The following is a 16,889-nucleotide window of genomic DNA, read 5'->3' as shown; positions in this document are numbered from 1 at the left end:
AAACCTAACAACAAATCTAGCCAGTTAAGAATACCCAAGTGTGATGTTGATGAATTTGACAGGGAAATCAAAAATATTAACTGGGACCAAATCATAGCTGGTGTAGATGTGGATAATGACACAAATGTCCTCATGATCACAATCCAAAACATAACAAAGCGATTCCTCAAGAAAAACAAATCTAAAAGGGAATAGTAGATATACCCTCCCCTGGATCTCTAGTGACCAAAGGAGAATAATGAAGGAGAGAGATAATGATTTAAAACACACAATAAAGGAAATTAGGGCAGCTAAATCTAACTTCTTTGTTGACCTCATACGGAATGCTAAGGGTAATCATAAACAAATCTGGGATTGTCTGCATAAACTAACAGGGAAAGGACATAATAAAGCAACAAAGCAGCTGGAGATCAAAGACAGTGGTACCTATAAGGAACCAGCAGAAATAGTGACTATTTTTAATAGCCATTTTTTCAATTCTGTGAGATTGTGCATAGTCCCATAAGTAGTCCACTACACTCCTCACCATTTGATGCATCACAGCCAGTCTTCTCTTTCTGAACCCAAGGAAAAGTCTATAATTACTTCCATTAAGAACTCCAAATCAAAAGACATATTTGGATTGGATTCCATGTTTTTAAAGAAACATGAAGCCTCCTTCACAGGGCCTGTTACTAAAATCATAAACACCTCTTTTAAGGAGGTAAAATTCCCAAACGACTGGAAGTCAGCCATTGTGCCAGTCTATAAATCAGGAGATACAACTGATATGAATAACTAAAGGCCAATTAGTATTTTACCCGTCATGTCCAAGATCTCAGAAAAATGTGTGGCTGAGCAATTGACTGAGCATCTTAACAATAGTCCTTTTAAACTGCACCCAATGCAATTTGGCTTTAGAGCCAATCACTCCATGATTGAGAAAACGCTTTTAATACAATTAAAAAAAGGGAAAACCTATTGTGAATGAGACACAAAGGCTAGTAGAGAACATTGAGAAAGATGGCACACCAGCATACAATTGTTCCAGTTCAAAATAAATCTCTCAATGGAAGCAGATCAGGTGTAGCCCAGAATGTCATTTCTCTCTTGATAATGGACGTAATCAAGGCTTGAAGCCAAACTCTTGGATCTACGTTGGACAGCGTGTGTTCATTTTCATAAACTGAAAGGGTAGTAGAAGGCATATGGCCGCAGCCAGCTGATGAAGTAAATGTAAAAGTGTTCCCATTTCACCACACCGCGTGTGTACATATTTTTTCAAATAATGAATTGCAACTCACAATTAGCAGAGGTCAAAATCGAGTTTGTGCGTGTGTTTATCCCAGTCGAGGGCATCTCCAGCACAATGTGTCAATCATTGAGACTTCTTACATTATTTGCCATGGCAACAGCTTGGATGAGGGCCATTATAGGGATTTTTCCAACGCTCGGTTACCTTTGAGATTAGCAGGAAGGGACAGAGGTGGTGGGCAGATGCGGTTAAATGCCCTTTCGGTTGAACGAAAGGGCTAATTTGTGGCACTTAAAAACACCTCCACCATCTTGTCAGGTGTTGCTGCCCTGTTCGCTGTTGACTCCATGGAAAGGATTCAATGCAGGAAGCAATAAGCTAAATATAGAATGCTGTACTTTTCTTGATGTAGGTCTGCCGTTAATGTTACATAAATTATAAACAAAAAAAAGTACTGCAGGTAACAAACAACATTTATCCAGGGAGCGCGAGCAGAAAGGATTTTTTAAACTAAACAACCAAAACAAAGGTCTCTTTCCTTTGTGCTCCCTCCCTCCCTAGGTTTCTCCACTTTTTAGAAGTCTTGCATTTACCTCACATGTGATTGTTAGACAAGATGGATTTCACAAACCAATCAGAGAAGCAATGCCCTGATTGGTCAGAAAAGACCAGGGAGCAGTCTAAAATCAAAATACAAAAAGGATGTGTCCAAAGTGGAAAACAATATTCTCGGGAAGTAATTGTTCATAATTGCAGATAATGTGCAACCTGATGCAAAGAGTAATCTACACTCACTGGGCATATTAATTAGGGAATGTGCAGGGAATGCGTAAAAATCTGAAATTGGTTATGTAAATTGACTAAATCTCATGATTGAGAGGACGCTTTTAATATAATTATAAAAGGTAAAAATTGTGGCAGCAGCCAGCTGATGACATCAGTGCAAAAGTGCTTTCCCATTCCCCATCCCAGTCGATTTTCATCTACTCATTCATTGCGGCTTCGGCCATTATTTGCCATGGCAACAGCTTAGATTAGGGCCATTATAGGGCTGTTTCCAATGCTCTGTTACCTTTGAGATTAGCAGGTAGCGACAGAGTGGAGCGGGCAGATGCGGGGAAATGCCCTTTCCGTTCAAAAGGGCTGACCTTTGTCACGATTTAATCTCCTCCACAATCTCCTCAGGTGAGGCTGTCCGGTTCCGTGTTGACCCCACGTCCAAAAAAAAAAAAAAATCAAAGCAAAACGACAAACAACCTTTTCTAGATGTAGGTCTCCAATTAATGTTAGACACATGACTCCCAAATGACAACCAGAACAAACGTCTCATTCCCCTCTCCACTCCCTCCCCTGCATTCCTCCACTATGGTGAAGCGCTGCATTACTTAAAGATTTATTTTTGGCATTTTTATGCTTTATGGTGGAGGGAGATAGACAGGAAGGTATGGGAGATAGAGGGGAGGACTTGCTGCAAAGCACCACAAGCATATCTTCTCAAAGCGCATCTCACTCGAGAACTGCCAATTATTCACAATTCAACCCAAGCGACAGCTCTCACCTGTTACCTACAGCACCTTTAAACACCTCTCTACAGGAGATTGCATTCATTTTGCCAGACCATATTTGGTGGTGTATTTCCTGTTGGACATGAAACCAAATAATCCTATCCGATGCAGCCAAATCGGCAAACGAATCAACACTGCATACTAGGGGTGTGACGAGATCTCGTGCCACGAGATCTCGCGAGATTAAACTCAACGATATTACCCGTCGCGTTAAAAATCTGTCTCGCGAGATTTGTGAGCTATCCAAACTTCTATATGTGGCCTGTAGGGGCAGTAATGCGCCTTTGCTACGTCTAGCCCGCCAGAACCTACCGAAGGAGAAGGAAAAGAAGAAGAGGAGGAGAAGGAGGGGAAGCAGGGGAAGCTGCCATAGGCAGTCAGCATGACGTCGGAAAATACCCGTATTACCGTCGAAGATGCCCCCGCCACTTTTAAATCGTTTGTTTGGCAGCATTTTGGGTACCCGGCGGAAATTATGAATGGCAGTAGAGTGACTGATAAGACACGGACAATACCAAGTTGTCAGTGACATACTTGGTCAGACTCTGTTTGCACTATTTGCACTCTGCATTGATGGAGTAGAACTTTGATTTGGTTTTGCAGATAATATTGTTCGCACTTGAAAAAAATAGAATTATTTAATTTAATTTATTGTACTTTTATTGTACTGTACTAAATTTTAGTTTTAGTTTAAATTTAATGCATGTAGTTATAATAAAACATTTCAAGATGCATGTGCAACTCGGTTAAATAAAAGTCTGTTGTTCCAGTCATATATTTTGTCATTGTAGTTTTCTTAAAATCTCGTCTCGTCTCGATCTCGCGAACCGAATATCGTGTCTCGTCTCGTCTCGTGAGCTGAGTGTATCATCACACCCCTACTGCATACCATACCATTCCTCCGTCGTGCCGGTGCCAAACCACTCCAGTAGGGCGAGCCCTGATGACATTCGGGGGGGCGCTACAGATCCCTCCGTAACGCCGCCTCGTGCCCACTGCCTCCGTCCGTTGACTGATCCCCATTGACTTTGAATGGGGACGGACGCGCAATGCATTGTGGATCCGTGCGCTGAAGGCTCCGTCAAAAAGTTGAAAAATGTTCAACTTTTTCGGCAGCGACGGATCCGTCATCCAATCAGATGACCCCCCCTGGACACTGCAGTACGGTTATTAATAACTGAATGACTGTATAAACATATCCATACTGTTTATACACTGCTTTTATAATGAACTGTATATATCCTTAATGCATGCTGTTCTCCATACTCAACTGTATGTCTATACTGATCACACTGCTCTTATAATGCACTGTATATATACTGTATATCCTAAATGTACACTATTCTCCATACTTAACTATGTATTGCTCATAGTGCAGTCTATTATTCCACTGCATGTAGATACTCTGGACTTTACAGCCCTTTTCCACTTCTGGTTTCGACGCTAACTGCATTTCAGTGTCTCTGTACTTGGACTCTGACAAGTTGAATCGAATTGAATCATTGAATCAAGCTCATAATCTCATCGGTCACGTCTCCGAGGGCCACACTTGCCTTCTTGAGCTTGTCCACCTGCTTCTGGCGGACTAGCGTGTTGTCGATGGCCAGCACCTCCACCGTCTCCTCCTTCTCCAGGCGATACTTGTTGACGCCCACGATGACCTCAGTGGCTGTCAGAAAGACACAAAGACACGGTGAGAGAATACAGGGACGGACATCAGGTGGGATCACCGTTCACGAGGCAAGCAGCACCGACGCACTCGGGCCGTTTGATGATGATGGTGATGAATCTCAAATTGCAAACTGAAAATTGTGTTTGCCGCACAAACGTTTAAGCACATCTATTTATTATTATACCACTAATGCACCCCAGACGTCCCATCTTTCTGTTCCCATCAGCAAGTCGAATCATTATTAGATATTTAAATTCTGTCATTTTGCATTTCAAAACTAAGAAAAAAAAAGGACTCTCTTACAAAATTGGCTCAGAAAAAAGATTAGCTTTTTTCAATGACCAAAACAAGTGGTTGAAAAACTGATTTAATTGCAAGGGGTCACAGATCAAGATCTGCAGTGCTGGTGCATCCCCATGTGACCAAGTGCATTTGAGAATTGAAGTCGGGCTTGAAGTCAACTCCTGCACTCGGCAGCTTACAATGCAGAACCTTCCTGTCCAAGACCATTGAACTGTGTTTTGAACCAGACGCTAAGGGGCTCATCACCCCTTGCATGCATTTCAAGTGGAGCGCTGGCAATATGCAGGTTGATGTCTAGGGTTGGAACGTTGGCTGTGTGATAGAGTACATGCTATGGGGATAACCGGATCCAGCAACCCCTTGTCTCCTGCAGGGAAAGAAGGCAGGCGTGTATGCTAGCATGTACAACAGGGCCGGCCTGGGACATCAGCGACTTTGAGTATCAAGAGTGTGCATGACAGATTTTAGGAGGAGATTATTGTCGAGCCCTCTGCGATCATGCTAATGAAAGAGCACCAGGACACAATTCCAAATGGACATGCAGTGTTAATTGGAATCTGGGGAATCCACTACCCAACCAGTTGATCTGTAAGTGTTTTCAGTGTTTTATGTGTGTCTATATGGAGCTTCCAGAGACGTGCAGCTAGTGCACACACCATCCACGAATAATTGATGAGAAGGATGCCATGCCATGGCAAGCAAGCGTGTCAGATTCAGATCCCCGAGAGGATAATACAGCAATGTTCCATGAAGCTTAATCATTAGAGGGCAAGAACACTCCTCATGTGGGAGTTCTGATCACTCCCGTCATGCTATGACAGGATGCACTTTGGTTAAAAGCATGCACTGCTTTTATATACGACAATAGAAGACGGAGCCTGGTAAGGCATGATTATCTAGCTCCTCGTCCATTAGTGATGTTCTGAAGCCAAAAAGAGCATTCGATCTTAATGAGGCTTGTAATTTGTTTCAGTGGAATTCAATGAAATGCTGAAGCCCTAATTGGAAGAAAAAGGAATCTGACGTCTGTTTAGTCAATCGGATACACATGAGTTTGTGTGCGTCCTACGGAGCCATACTTTAACACTGTAGTCGTGAGGTTAGGTTCAAATGATAACAGTCACACAGCTGGGAAGGTAAATTCGAGGCACAAGACATCAGCCATTTACAGTTGAGATGCAGAAACACAACTGTAATCAACCAAGTCAAGGATTGTTTTTTGGTTTCAGTTGTAGAACTAATCCGCTGCGCCGAGAAGTGGCTATGTAACCCGTTGTAAAATTAGAAATGATTGTTGCTGTTATCAACCTGTGGAGCTTTTATTTTGGTCCCCTATATAACGCGATAATAAGGTCATTTATAGAAATAAGAATCATTCTGTCATGTAATTTTTTTACATTAACCTAGGGTTATTGAGACTGCAACACAACACTTTCCACTATTCTATAGTGGAAGCAATTGGATGTGGCTAGGTTCTGTATGACGAACACCACAGCAGCGTGTTCAGAAATAGCAGCCGTTAATCCTTTATTTCACTTTATTTAACGGGAGATTGTTTTCTTTTCACTAGCTACGGGTCTGCTGTTTTTATATACAGGATTACAGCGTCAGACCAAACAAGGGACGATGTCACAGACTGACCATGGTCGATGTTCCCTCGTAGAGCCATCATCAGTGTTAACCTCCTGTGTTTGCCCTTAGATCACTGCATATGAAAAAGGTATATTGTTTTCAACTCTGGAAGGTCAAAGGATTATCAAAGTACATTTTGGACCAGGTAGATGGGTTTAATAACCCAGGCCCTACACTGGCTCCTTATCCAGCCCATCTCCCCCCAAAACCCTGGGGGAAAGAACGCACACATCCAATCGCCCTAGGATGCGGAGCAAGGAAATCTTTGAAGTAATCTCGACATCCAGCTAGAGCAACAAATGGAGGGGACTTATCTTAGGATGCACAGTTTCCTTGCAAGTGCCAAGTATATGGCTGAAGCCAATGACTACAGATGAGGACAGGAATTCAAACACAGGGCTTAGCAAGTCTTCTGCTTTTGCTGCTCCCAAAGCCCCTGCACATAATTAAGGAGGAGCAGTGTTTCCAAACGCACGGCCCTGGAGAGACGTATATCATAAAGTGCTGACAATGGGGAATGGGAAGTTACATCCCACCGGGCGCCATCTTATGAGATGGAACCAACCTCTCAACATTGAGTGGTTCACCATGGCGTTCGAAACAGTGAGACGTCAGCTTCCCTTTTCCCTATCGACCTGTTTCCTTGAGGCGTCCGAGAGGGTTCGCTCAAAACCCTCATTATGAGTCTACTCTTTAATTTCCACCGGGGAAGGGGTAGTAGACCCATCTTTACTAGACAAGTCTGCATCCATGCTGTCATAGCGTAGATGCAGTGATCAGAGCCCCCTTACCCCAGGACGTTTCTCGCCCTCACTACCCTTTGCTGCGGTACATGAGGGCAGCAGACCCATAATGAGTGTTGTGACTGACACCTGTGGGTTCTCCAACAATGACACCGCTGGGAAAAGGGGTGTATTACTTGGGTCGGACTCATTAGACGTACACAAGTGATAGGTTCGTCTGTTCCAACAACTGACGATTTCTGCGCGTTCATTATGTATCTGATGTCGGTTGTTTTAAATTGAATTGATCTTGCAGCAAGTTACGTAACGAACATAATACAACAGTCAAGCTAGGAATGCTAATTCAGTGGCCACCAGAAAGCCTTTGTTTAAACTATTATGTGCTCGGATCCCTTCATTGCTATTGTTATATAATCTATTAGAGCTTGGACACACTTGGTTTCCACTGCACTCGTTCCAAACTTTGCGTTGATTTGTATCTCTGGTTGATTGAGCTGAAATGCAGAAAGGAATCAATCCAGTGGAAGGGCTAAATGCCATGCTCCAGTATTTGGCGTTTTGTTTGTTCGGGTCAAGGCAGTGGACCCATCCGTTCTGAAATAACGATACAATTCAACACTTACGCTTGGCAGAATGCAACATATTCAAATCATCCAAGCTTCTGCGTCTTGTTCAACCTCTCAACTTCCACCTCCCTCTGCATCTCCCACCTCGCGTAGGAGGACGGGGATTCATAATTCAAGGCTAAATTAAACCAAACACATATTGCAAATGAAGCATATTCACATCTTGTGAAAAAAAAAAAAAATTCCTGACCTTCCCTGGAAAGGGTTAGGATGGCGACCTTGAGTCCTCAGTAGTGAGTCCTGAGTGTGTCAGGTAAAAGGGTTTCTCTTTGAACCAAGGGAAAGCTCGACCATAACATAGTGCTAGGACTATACCTATTGATCTCTAATTGCGTCTTCATTCCGTCTGTGCACGGCACCTTCTCAACGAGCAGGTGTGCGCCTGCAGCCAGAGGGGGCGCCAAAATACCTATTCCCCACACAATGTTATGTAGTACTTCTTTGATAACCGCTACGCAGCGCTTTTTTATTTTTTTTATTTTTTATTTTTTACTGCTCGTGGCGCCCCCCATGTGATTTGGCGCCCCCCACAAATATGGCACCCCGGGCGGCTGCCTGGTTCGCCTGTCTAAAACCGCCACTGGTGTTACCCCTATATGCATCTACTGCTGAAATGTTGTTTTTGTTTTTTTAACGAGAGGAGAGCCTCAGCTTATCTCTTTAAAATACGAATGTTTTATTACTTTGCGCTACGCAAAATAATAAAACATTCCGTGCGCTACGACGCTGGATATGCGCTTCATATTCAGGGTCAATTCACACCCTTGTGAGTAAAGCATATAAACGGATAGGAGAGGAGAGCTCCGCCTTATCTCATTAAAAAAATAATGTTCTATTATTTTGCGCCACAGATGCTTCATATCAAGGTCAATTCACACACCTGAGTAAAGCATATCAACGGAGAGGAGAGGAGAGCTCCGTCTTCTCTTTAGCATCATATTATTTTGCGCTACGGACGCTTTATATCCAGGGCAATTGGATATGAAGCGTATAAACGCAGAGGAACTTCCGTAAAGTTGGAAATAAATTGGCAGATTCTGAGTTTGCGGTTCAATAGATCATCAGTGAAACATCGTTGCGACACAATTGACACCTCTAGCTAAATGTAGTAACCTAGAGAACCAGCTACAACATTGTTTTCATCCAAACGAGTCGTTTTTAGCGAACGGTGAATTGCATTGGCTTCTATGAGCTGTCTAGAGCCCCAAAACTCGTTCCACAGAGGCATGGCCTCTTTATGGTCCAACTACAACATTCAGTTTGAAAAAAAATATATCTCTTATTTTTGAGGATTTTTTTATTTAGGAACAATTTCAATAGTGTTGCCATTATTGACTCTAGAGCCCCAAAACGTTTACCATATAGGCATGGGCTCTTTATGGTCTTACTGAAACCTTTAATTTTGAAAAATATATCTCTATTTATTTTTAAGGAATGTCTTTTTAGCAAAAATGTCAATATGCATACATACATTTTTGCAACAATTTCAGTAGTGTCACCGTTATTGACTCTAGAGCCCCAAAACGTGTTCAATAGAGGCATGGGCTCTTTTGGTCCTACTACAACGTTTGTGATTGGGAGAGGGGAGGGAGTGGGAAGATGCATGGTTTGGAGGCACAGACCTTTTTCGATTGTTGTAGTATTTGTGTTATGTGATTTTACTGTATAGGGTGGTTGTTGATATAATATATTTTTTATTATTATGTAAATAATTGTTTTAAAGATTATACTTATCATGTTCAATCTCTCCCAAAATTTCCCATGCTCATTACTGTAAACAAATGAACTGTATGTACACCCTTCTGGTGCCAGCAGACACATAGAAACCACCCGGCAAGGTGCGCTTTGCGAGCACACTAGGGGAAGCGATGTCCCTAATACGTTTCCCAAGGTGCACTTCAACTCCTGGTGTTTTTTTCCCTCCTGAAGCTTAACAGGGATAAGATAAGATAAGATAGTCCTTTATTAATCCCCCTTGGGAGAAATTCACAGGTGACCAGCAGTACAGTGGGAAAAGAGAAGTGCGAAAAAAACAGTATATATACAATACATTTACTAATTGAAATAATTATAGTACAAAACTATTTAATAAGATAAGATAAAACAAACATACTATATACATGTAACTCTCCGTTTGTAGGTGACCTGTGTTGTTAAGTAAATAAATAAGTACGATGAAACTATGAGGTATAATATAAAAATAAGTATAAATATAAATGTGCCAAATGTGCGGGACCCTGAAGTAATCGAAAAATGTATCAAATAAATAACAAATAACAAGGTTAACAGTAGGTGCAGTCCTTAGGTGTGGGGTTTAGGCCTTAATCAGTTCGGGAAAAAGGAGCTGTTGGGGCTTTGGGGACGTTGGGAGCGGGGGATTGAGGTGTTATAAAGTCTGATAGCTGATGGGATGAAAGAGCCCCCCCAAGCGCTTTGAGGCACGTGGCTGAGAGAGTCTGTGGCTGATCAGTTGGGCTTAAGACATGCCATGCCTGAGTGAGTGATGTGCTGTCTCATTAAGGGTTAATAAAAAACAGGGGGAAAAGAGGATTAAGGGAAATCTATCGGATATATAGACACTATATTATAGATGAAGGCGGACAGGTTGAAAGGTGAATAGATTCATGCCACATGCACGAGGTGGGTATAAAAACACATTTGGCAGTTACTATAAATTATGTACGGCGTTTAGAACTACCGAACACTATATTTGATATTATAGATCGATATATAGATAGCTTTTATGTTGACACAAGAGCATAATTCTTGATAACAGAATCAACGTTTTTTTCTACAAAGCTTGGAATGCATTGACGTGTAGTCCTTGCACATCTCTTACAATGAGTCTTTTATGGGTGTGTGGGTCAATGAGTACCTGAATCGATGCGAGCCTGCTTTCGCGCTGCACATTCCTCAATGCGTAGTTTAGGAATTCCCTCTGCCACAGCTTTGGCCATGCCTCCCATTTCCTCGATTTCCTCAATGAACTACAAAGAAAAAACAGAGATCATTGATATACTACACAGAAAAAAGAGCAGTAGAAGAATACATGATACGGCAGGTGGCATAGCACGAGCTCATGAATGGCTTCAAACTAAATGCAGGAAGCATGAAGAGAAACGGAACACAACAAGTGACTTGATCATAGGAGGTAGCATTCGTTCGTGTTTTGTGTAAAACAGAAGCAACGGTATTATGTGGATCAATGCTGTGTGTGTGCACGCATCCAAACTCTGGATACATGGCCATGTGAAACGTCAGCACCCTGCACTTCAGCACTGCGCACGTCAGTAACGCACACTTGCACATCAACAAAGTGCACAAAACACTGCTGTGGATGAAAACATCAGCACAATGCCATGCCATCTCCTTCTCCGCCTGTTGGCCCAGCCAAGCTGAAATGTCCCTCAGTAATAATAATAATAATAATAAACTTATTTATACAGCACTTTTCAAAACACAGTTACAAAGTGCTGAACAATAAAAACACAAATTAAAACAAAGAGCATAAAATACATGTACAGAAAGAAGACAGGATAAAAACAAAGGCAGGCTCAAATGAAATCTGGAAAGGCTCTCCGGTAAAAGTGGGTTTTGAGGAGAGATTTAAAAATGGTTAGTGACTCAGTCAACCTAATTTCCTCAGGCAAGTCATTCCAGAGCTTCGGTACCCGTATGGAGAAAGCTCTGTCCCCTTTAGTTATGAGCCTGGACACTGGGAGAAACAGCAGTCTACTGCCTGAGGACCTCAGACTACGAGATGGCACATAGGGGACTAAAAGCTCTGAAATATATGCTGGGGCCAAGTCATGTAGAGCCTTAAAGTAATCAATAAAATCTTAAAATCAATCCTAAAACAAACGGGAAGCCAATGTAGAGACGCTAGAACAGGTGTGATATGGTCACATTTTCTAGATCTTGTTAAAAGCCTGGCAGCTGAGTTTTGGACAGTCTGTAGCTGTTTGAGTGTTTTCTGGCTCAAGGTAAAAAGGCTGTTACAATCATCAAGTCGTGAGGAGATGAAAGAATGTAACAAAGTTTCAGCGTCACAGATTTAAAATTGATCGAATTGTAACCAGGATTCGGTTAAAAACATGAAATCCAACTCAGCAGAAAAAATAAAATCATTTAAAATAAAAGTCTTATCAGAGAGAGATCTTACATTTAAAAAGCCATCTTAAAAAGGTCTATGCTGGGCCAAAACCTTTACTGGGGTTATGGTCCGGATCATTGTTAAGTTATTAATATTTCTGTGTTGAGGATTCCTGTTGAGTTTGGCCGGTAGGCATCTAATCGTTACAGGAACCCTATTACTAATGGAAATGGTGCGAGAAAGATCCGGATCCGCCTGTGTAATGATGGATTGTATAGGGAGGCTTTCCGGTGCGAGTGTCAGCGACAGATGTGACTGGCAGGGGGAACTGACGGGGGGAACAGTGGTCTGAGTGGGCGGATGTTTCGGGGAGAAGTCATGCATGTGAGGTTGATTGAACAGTGTGCTGTAGGTTAGCCGTTAGCATTTGGTTACCCCACCAGTTAGGGTGAATACCGTCTGGCCTGAATAAACGTGAACGGTCCCAAAACAGATCGAAATTATTAATAAAACCAAATTTTAGAGCTGTGCAGGTGGACTGGAGCCAGGTGTGGAGGCTGAGAAGTCTGCTAAAACGCCCCACTCCACGGCCCAGAGAGGGGATGGGACCAGAAAAGTAGACACTCTTGTCACAGGAACTTAAAAAATAAAAGAGGTCGTTAAAATCTTTTTTTATGAGCTCAGACTGCTCACGAGCAGTGTCGTATGTTCCGACATGGACAATCACGCGTCTAATCACATGAGTAGACCATATTGATTTGTTTGGGTCTCTTAGAGAGGGCAAGGAGGCTTAACCAAGGAATAAAATGAAGTAGACTTCAAAGGAGTTACCAAGACAAGATAGGAAAAGTGTGCTACTGATGGAGTTCTATAGGAAATTTGTTTCTTGGTTCAGATGTTCTTGAGATTAGCTTCAGCCTGTTTTCCTTATGGATCTCACAATGATCACAACGAGGATTGCTGTGCATCTCTCAAGCTCCCTGCCTTCCCTATAACCATCCTTCTAGGGCTTTAGATACTGTAGTGATCCGCCATGCATAAAGGAACAAACCACCCTTCCCTCGCCTTTTTTATCATGCATTATTCTTTTGGATTTAAAGAGCCAGTGAACCCACAGTCTCAGCCGGAATTGAATATTAGGAGATGAAAAATAATGCATTCTGGGTCGATAGGGTTGTATGAAAAAAAGGGGGGAGTGATGTCCCACGCCAACTTTGTGATACGTTTCTAGTACCGTTGTTTTATATGATATAATCAGCGATGTGTATGAAGTGATTATTAAATAAAAGAATCATACAGGCATTAAATAAATCACTTCTTAGGTGAAGCTTCACCATCCACACTTAACATGGTGTTATGCTACAAGTTTCGGGGAAGCCTTACCCGGACACGGGCATTAAATAAACCACTGCTCAGACAGAGCTTCACAATCCACACATAACATGGTGTTATACTATAAGTGTCTTTCGTGATACATCCACGGTAAACAGAGCCATTGCGATACAACAACTGTAAACAGAGCGCATGGTACTGTGGCCGCAAGCTGTTCAGGGCCACACCCCCACCCTCCACCTTGACCCGCCTCTAGAAAAACAGCACGTTTGTGGAAAGGCTCGTAGTGGCTGTAATTCTGCACCAAAGCTGAATTTCTTGAACCTCTTCGAATACTGTATTAAGGGCCCACTAACACCTATACAGTATATATAAGAATCCATAAAGTAGCATACCATGGGACTGTTAATGCTTTGCACTTGGTTCAATGAACCTCCTTACTTCACCGACATTTTGTTGTTTCAACTTCTTATGACAAATGGACTTATTGGAAATGGCTTTAGATAAAAGTGTCTGCTAAATGCCCTAAATGTAAAACAAAAACAAAAAACGGTTTTGGGTTCAAAACCTGGAGAGACATGCGGCTTCGCACAAGGGGATTCTAAACTAAGTCCCTTCCGGCCGGCCAGTCAGTCAAACTACTCTAGGGCTGAACGATTAATCAAATTCAAACCAAAATCACAATGTGATAGAATGCGATTTGCAAATCGCAAAGGCTGTGATAAATTTAATTTTATAATTTTTGGTGATTTATTGCCGTTACTGACTCGGGTTCAGTAAGATCCATATACATTTTTTCTTTCACAATTCAAAAGTTAAAATAAAGATGTTATAATACAATATATGTCTATACATCAATTCATCTCAACGCATAGGCCTGGCCTATATATTGTTGACTGCTTCAAATGTTGTGTCGGTCATACTATAGAATGATTGATTGCTTGTTTAGTGAATAATACAGAACATAAGGAATTAAAAAAAAAAAAAAACTACTGAAATATTGGTCGAAATAATCACAATTATTATGCGATTTGGGGATTATTTCCCCAAATCATTCAGCCCTAAACCACTCCTTCACTGGGGGAATGACTAAACACCCACCTTGAGGGCGGTGGCGTAGACGTCGTCGGTCAGGGACTCCATCATGTGGGATCCCCCCCAGGGGTCCGCCACCTTGGCGATGCCCGACTCCTCCTGGATGATGATCTGGGTGTTGCGGGCGATGCGGGCGCTCTTGATGGTGGGCAGGCCCAGTGCCTCGTCGAACGAGTTGGTGTGGAGGGACTGGGTGCCTCCGAACACCGCCGCCATGGCCTCGATCGCCGTGCGCACCACGTTGTTGTACGGGTCCTGGGCGATATACACAAAGGTATTATCGTCAGCGTCATTGTCTTCATCATCCTCACCACCATCATCATCATCGTCGTCAATGTGAACTCAATTTGTAAATTGGCTTTAAATTAATTAATAAAATGAAAGAATGGGAAATAACATTACTTAATGTACTGCGAGACGGCTGCGAGACGGCTCAGGAGAGTAGCGATCATTAAATAAAACAATAATCAATGAATATATAGAATATGATATCAGACATTCAAATCCATGTGTTCAAAAGGTAAACATATGGATTCGATCAGATGAGATGCTAGACAAGGACTATCAAAGTATCATGCCACATTTATTGTAAACATTGGAATTTAATTATGGATCAGCAGGCTTAGACAATAAAAAAAAAAGACAGATACAGTACCACACCAATAGACCCTTTTAAGGGATGGGTTAAAACCCTAATTATGGATCTGCTACTATATACAGTGGGAGGATTGATCTACCCATTGAATGATTATAATCCAAATCTTAATTTTTTCTATGCTGCATGAATGAGATGAAAACATAAACCCACGCACGGGAGGACACAGAGTGTTTGGTTGGTCTCCTGGCGAGATTCTTGGGTCTTGGAAAGATCATCCTATACTCCATTCAACAGTATGCAGCAATATTGCCCTATTCAGTATAATTCTCGAGGGCTAGAATGCCAATGCAGGTCTGGCCCTGATTTAATGGTTAGAAAACATTGTCAAGGAAATGGACAAAGGTATCCACCGAAGGGAAAGCGTAAGCAAGGCTAGGTTAGCGGAGGAGGGGAAACTGGGTGAAAGGTTACCCATCAATTATTAGCGAACCGAGTCGTGTTGGAAAGACCATGTACGCAACTCAACGGGAGTTGATTGAGGTTGCAGCCTTTTATGGGTATTGTTTGATCCCAGCCATTGCATGGAGCTCATTGGGGGAAACACAGAGCACGACGATCAAAATATTAAAGCTCTGAGAGAATGGCCCATGGTTAACGTGCGTCACCTTCACTACTTCACTACCCATTCCCTTCGTATAGAAGGTTTGCCAGCAGACCCATTATATGCGCGGCGAGTAGCGCCCACTGTGTTACGATTTCACCACTGTGAAAAGCGTCTACAATTGACCTTCTTCAAATGACCACTCTCAATCTCAACAGTGTGAGCCAGGCACACTGGGGGGGAGATAATGACCAGGTAGGCCGACCAAGTAGGCCCATAGACGGGGTTCTGCCTGTGACGTTCACAGTGATTCAGACGAGGGTGACGCAGGTCGTTTCAGCAAGTCAAATTTAAGACCTTTTTTAATACCACCTTCAATAAAATTTAAGACCTAAAACGAGTGATGGTGGGGGTTGGCAACAGACGCGAGCCAACTTCGGAAACGAACGTCTTCCAGCCAACTGTCCTTGAAATTGCACCTACCCATTGTCGCAAACTAGCTAGCAAGCATGCAGATAATCGTTTATATATGCAGCTAGCAAGAAAGAAGCCTGAGATGTCCCACGAGAAAAATTAATAAATTAATAGTCCCGCCCCGACAAATTTAGTTACAGTATTTAAGACCACCATATTTCTAACGAATTTAAGACTTTTTAAGGCCTTAAATTTAGAAACATGAATTAAAGACTTTTTAAGGCCTTAAATTTAGGAACATGAATTTAAGACTTTTTAAGACTTTTAAGGATGCGCGGACACCCTGGTTCAGCGTGTGATCACCTGCTCCGTCAGGGACCAGCCGGAGGTCTGACAGTGGGTACGGAGGAGGAGGGATTTGGGGTTGGTGGGCTGGAACTGCTCCTGGATCAGCGTGGCCCAGAGGCGCCTGGCGGCCCTCATCTTGGCGATCTCCATGTAGAAGTTCATGCCGATTCCCCAGAAGAATGACAGCCTGCGGGCACACGCACGCACAACGAGGATAAGCAGCGTTTGACCGTTTCATCTCAATTTAAAACAAAGCAAATTATGAAAAAAAAAAAAAAAGATGAATTTCACCCACTGCTAACATACCGGGTTCATAATGAGACCGGTTGAACACAGATAGACGTAAAAAAAGAACATGAACCAAACACCCAGCCCAACTAGGGGTATGGTTGAAATATGCCAACAAAGTCAAGCAAACAAGAGTAGATCTGTTTGGACTTTTGTAAGCTTACGACCTGAAATGAGATTTTTCCTAAATGGTAAAAATGGGGGGGTATAAATGGATGTTCATATTTCAGAAAGATACATTCATGTCAGTTTGCTTTATAGTCTGCTCCAACAAAATACGCTTTTGGAAACTCAAAAAAATGGAAGGAATGAGTCCGATTTCCCCTGTGTCACAAAACATTTCTC

The 16,889-nt window shown here is 42.4% G+C and overlaps 1 protein-coding gene across 2 annotated transcripts in view; it reads right to left on the bottom strand.

Annotated features, from left to right (window-relative positions):
* Positions 1–16,889, bottom strand: part of mmut (methylmalonyl CoA mutase) — a 29,989-nt gene that overhangs the window by 7,778 nt on the left and 5,322 nt on the right. For both annotated transcript variants that reach the window (XM_056581114.1, XM_056581115.1), the window contains exons 5-8: positions 16,272–16,443; positions 14,302–14,550; positions 10,651–10,762; positions 4,353–4,468 (exon numbers count right to left, since the gene is read on the bottom strand). In XM_056581114.1, the coding sequence (XP_056437089.1) occupies positions 4,353–4,468; positions 10,651–10,762; positions 14,302–14,550; positions 16,272–16,443 (649 nt within the window). The remainder of the gene's footprint in view (positions 1–4,352; positions 4,469–10,650; positions 10,763–14,301; positions 14,551–16,271; positions 16,444–16,889) is intronic.

The sequence above is a fragment of the Gadus chalcogrammus genome, chromosome 21, assembly GCF_026213295.1.
Source record: "Gadus chalcogrammus isolate NIFS_2021 chromosome 21, NIFS_Gcha_1.0, whole genome shotgun sequence".
NCBI lineage: Eukaryota > Metazoa > Chordata > Actinopteri > Gadiformes > Gadidae > Gadus > Gadus chalcogrammus.
The sequence above is the reverse complement of the archived record's forward strand: the minus strand, read 5'-3'. Positions and strand labels throughout refer to the sequence as shown.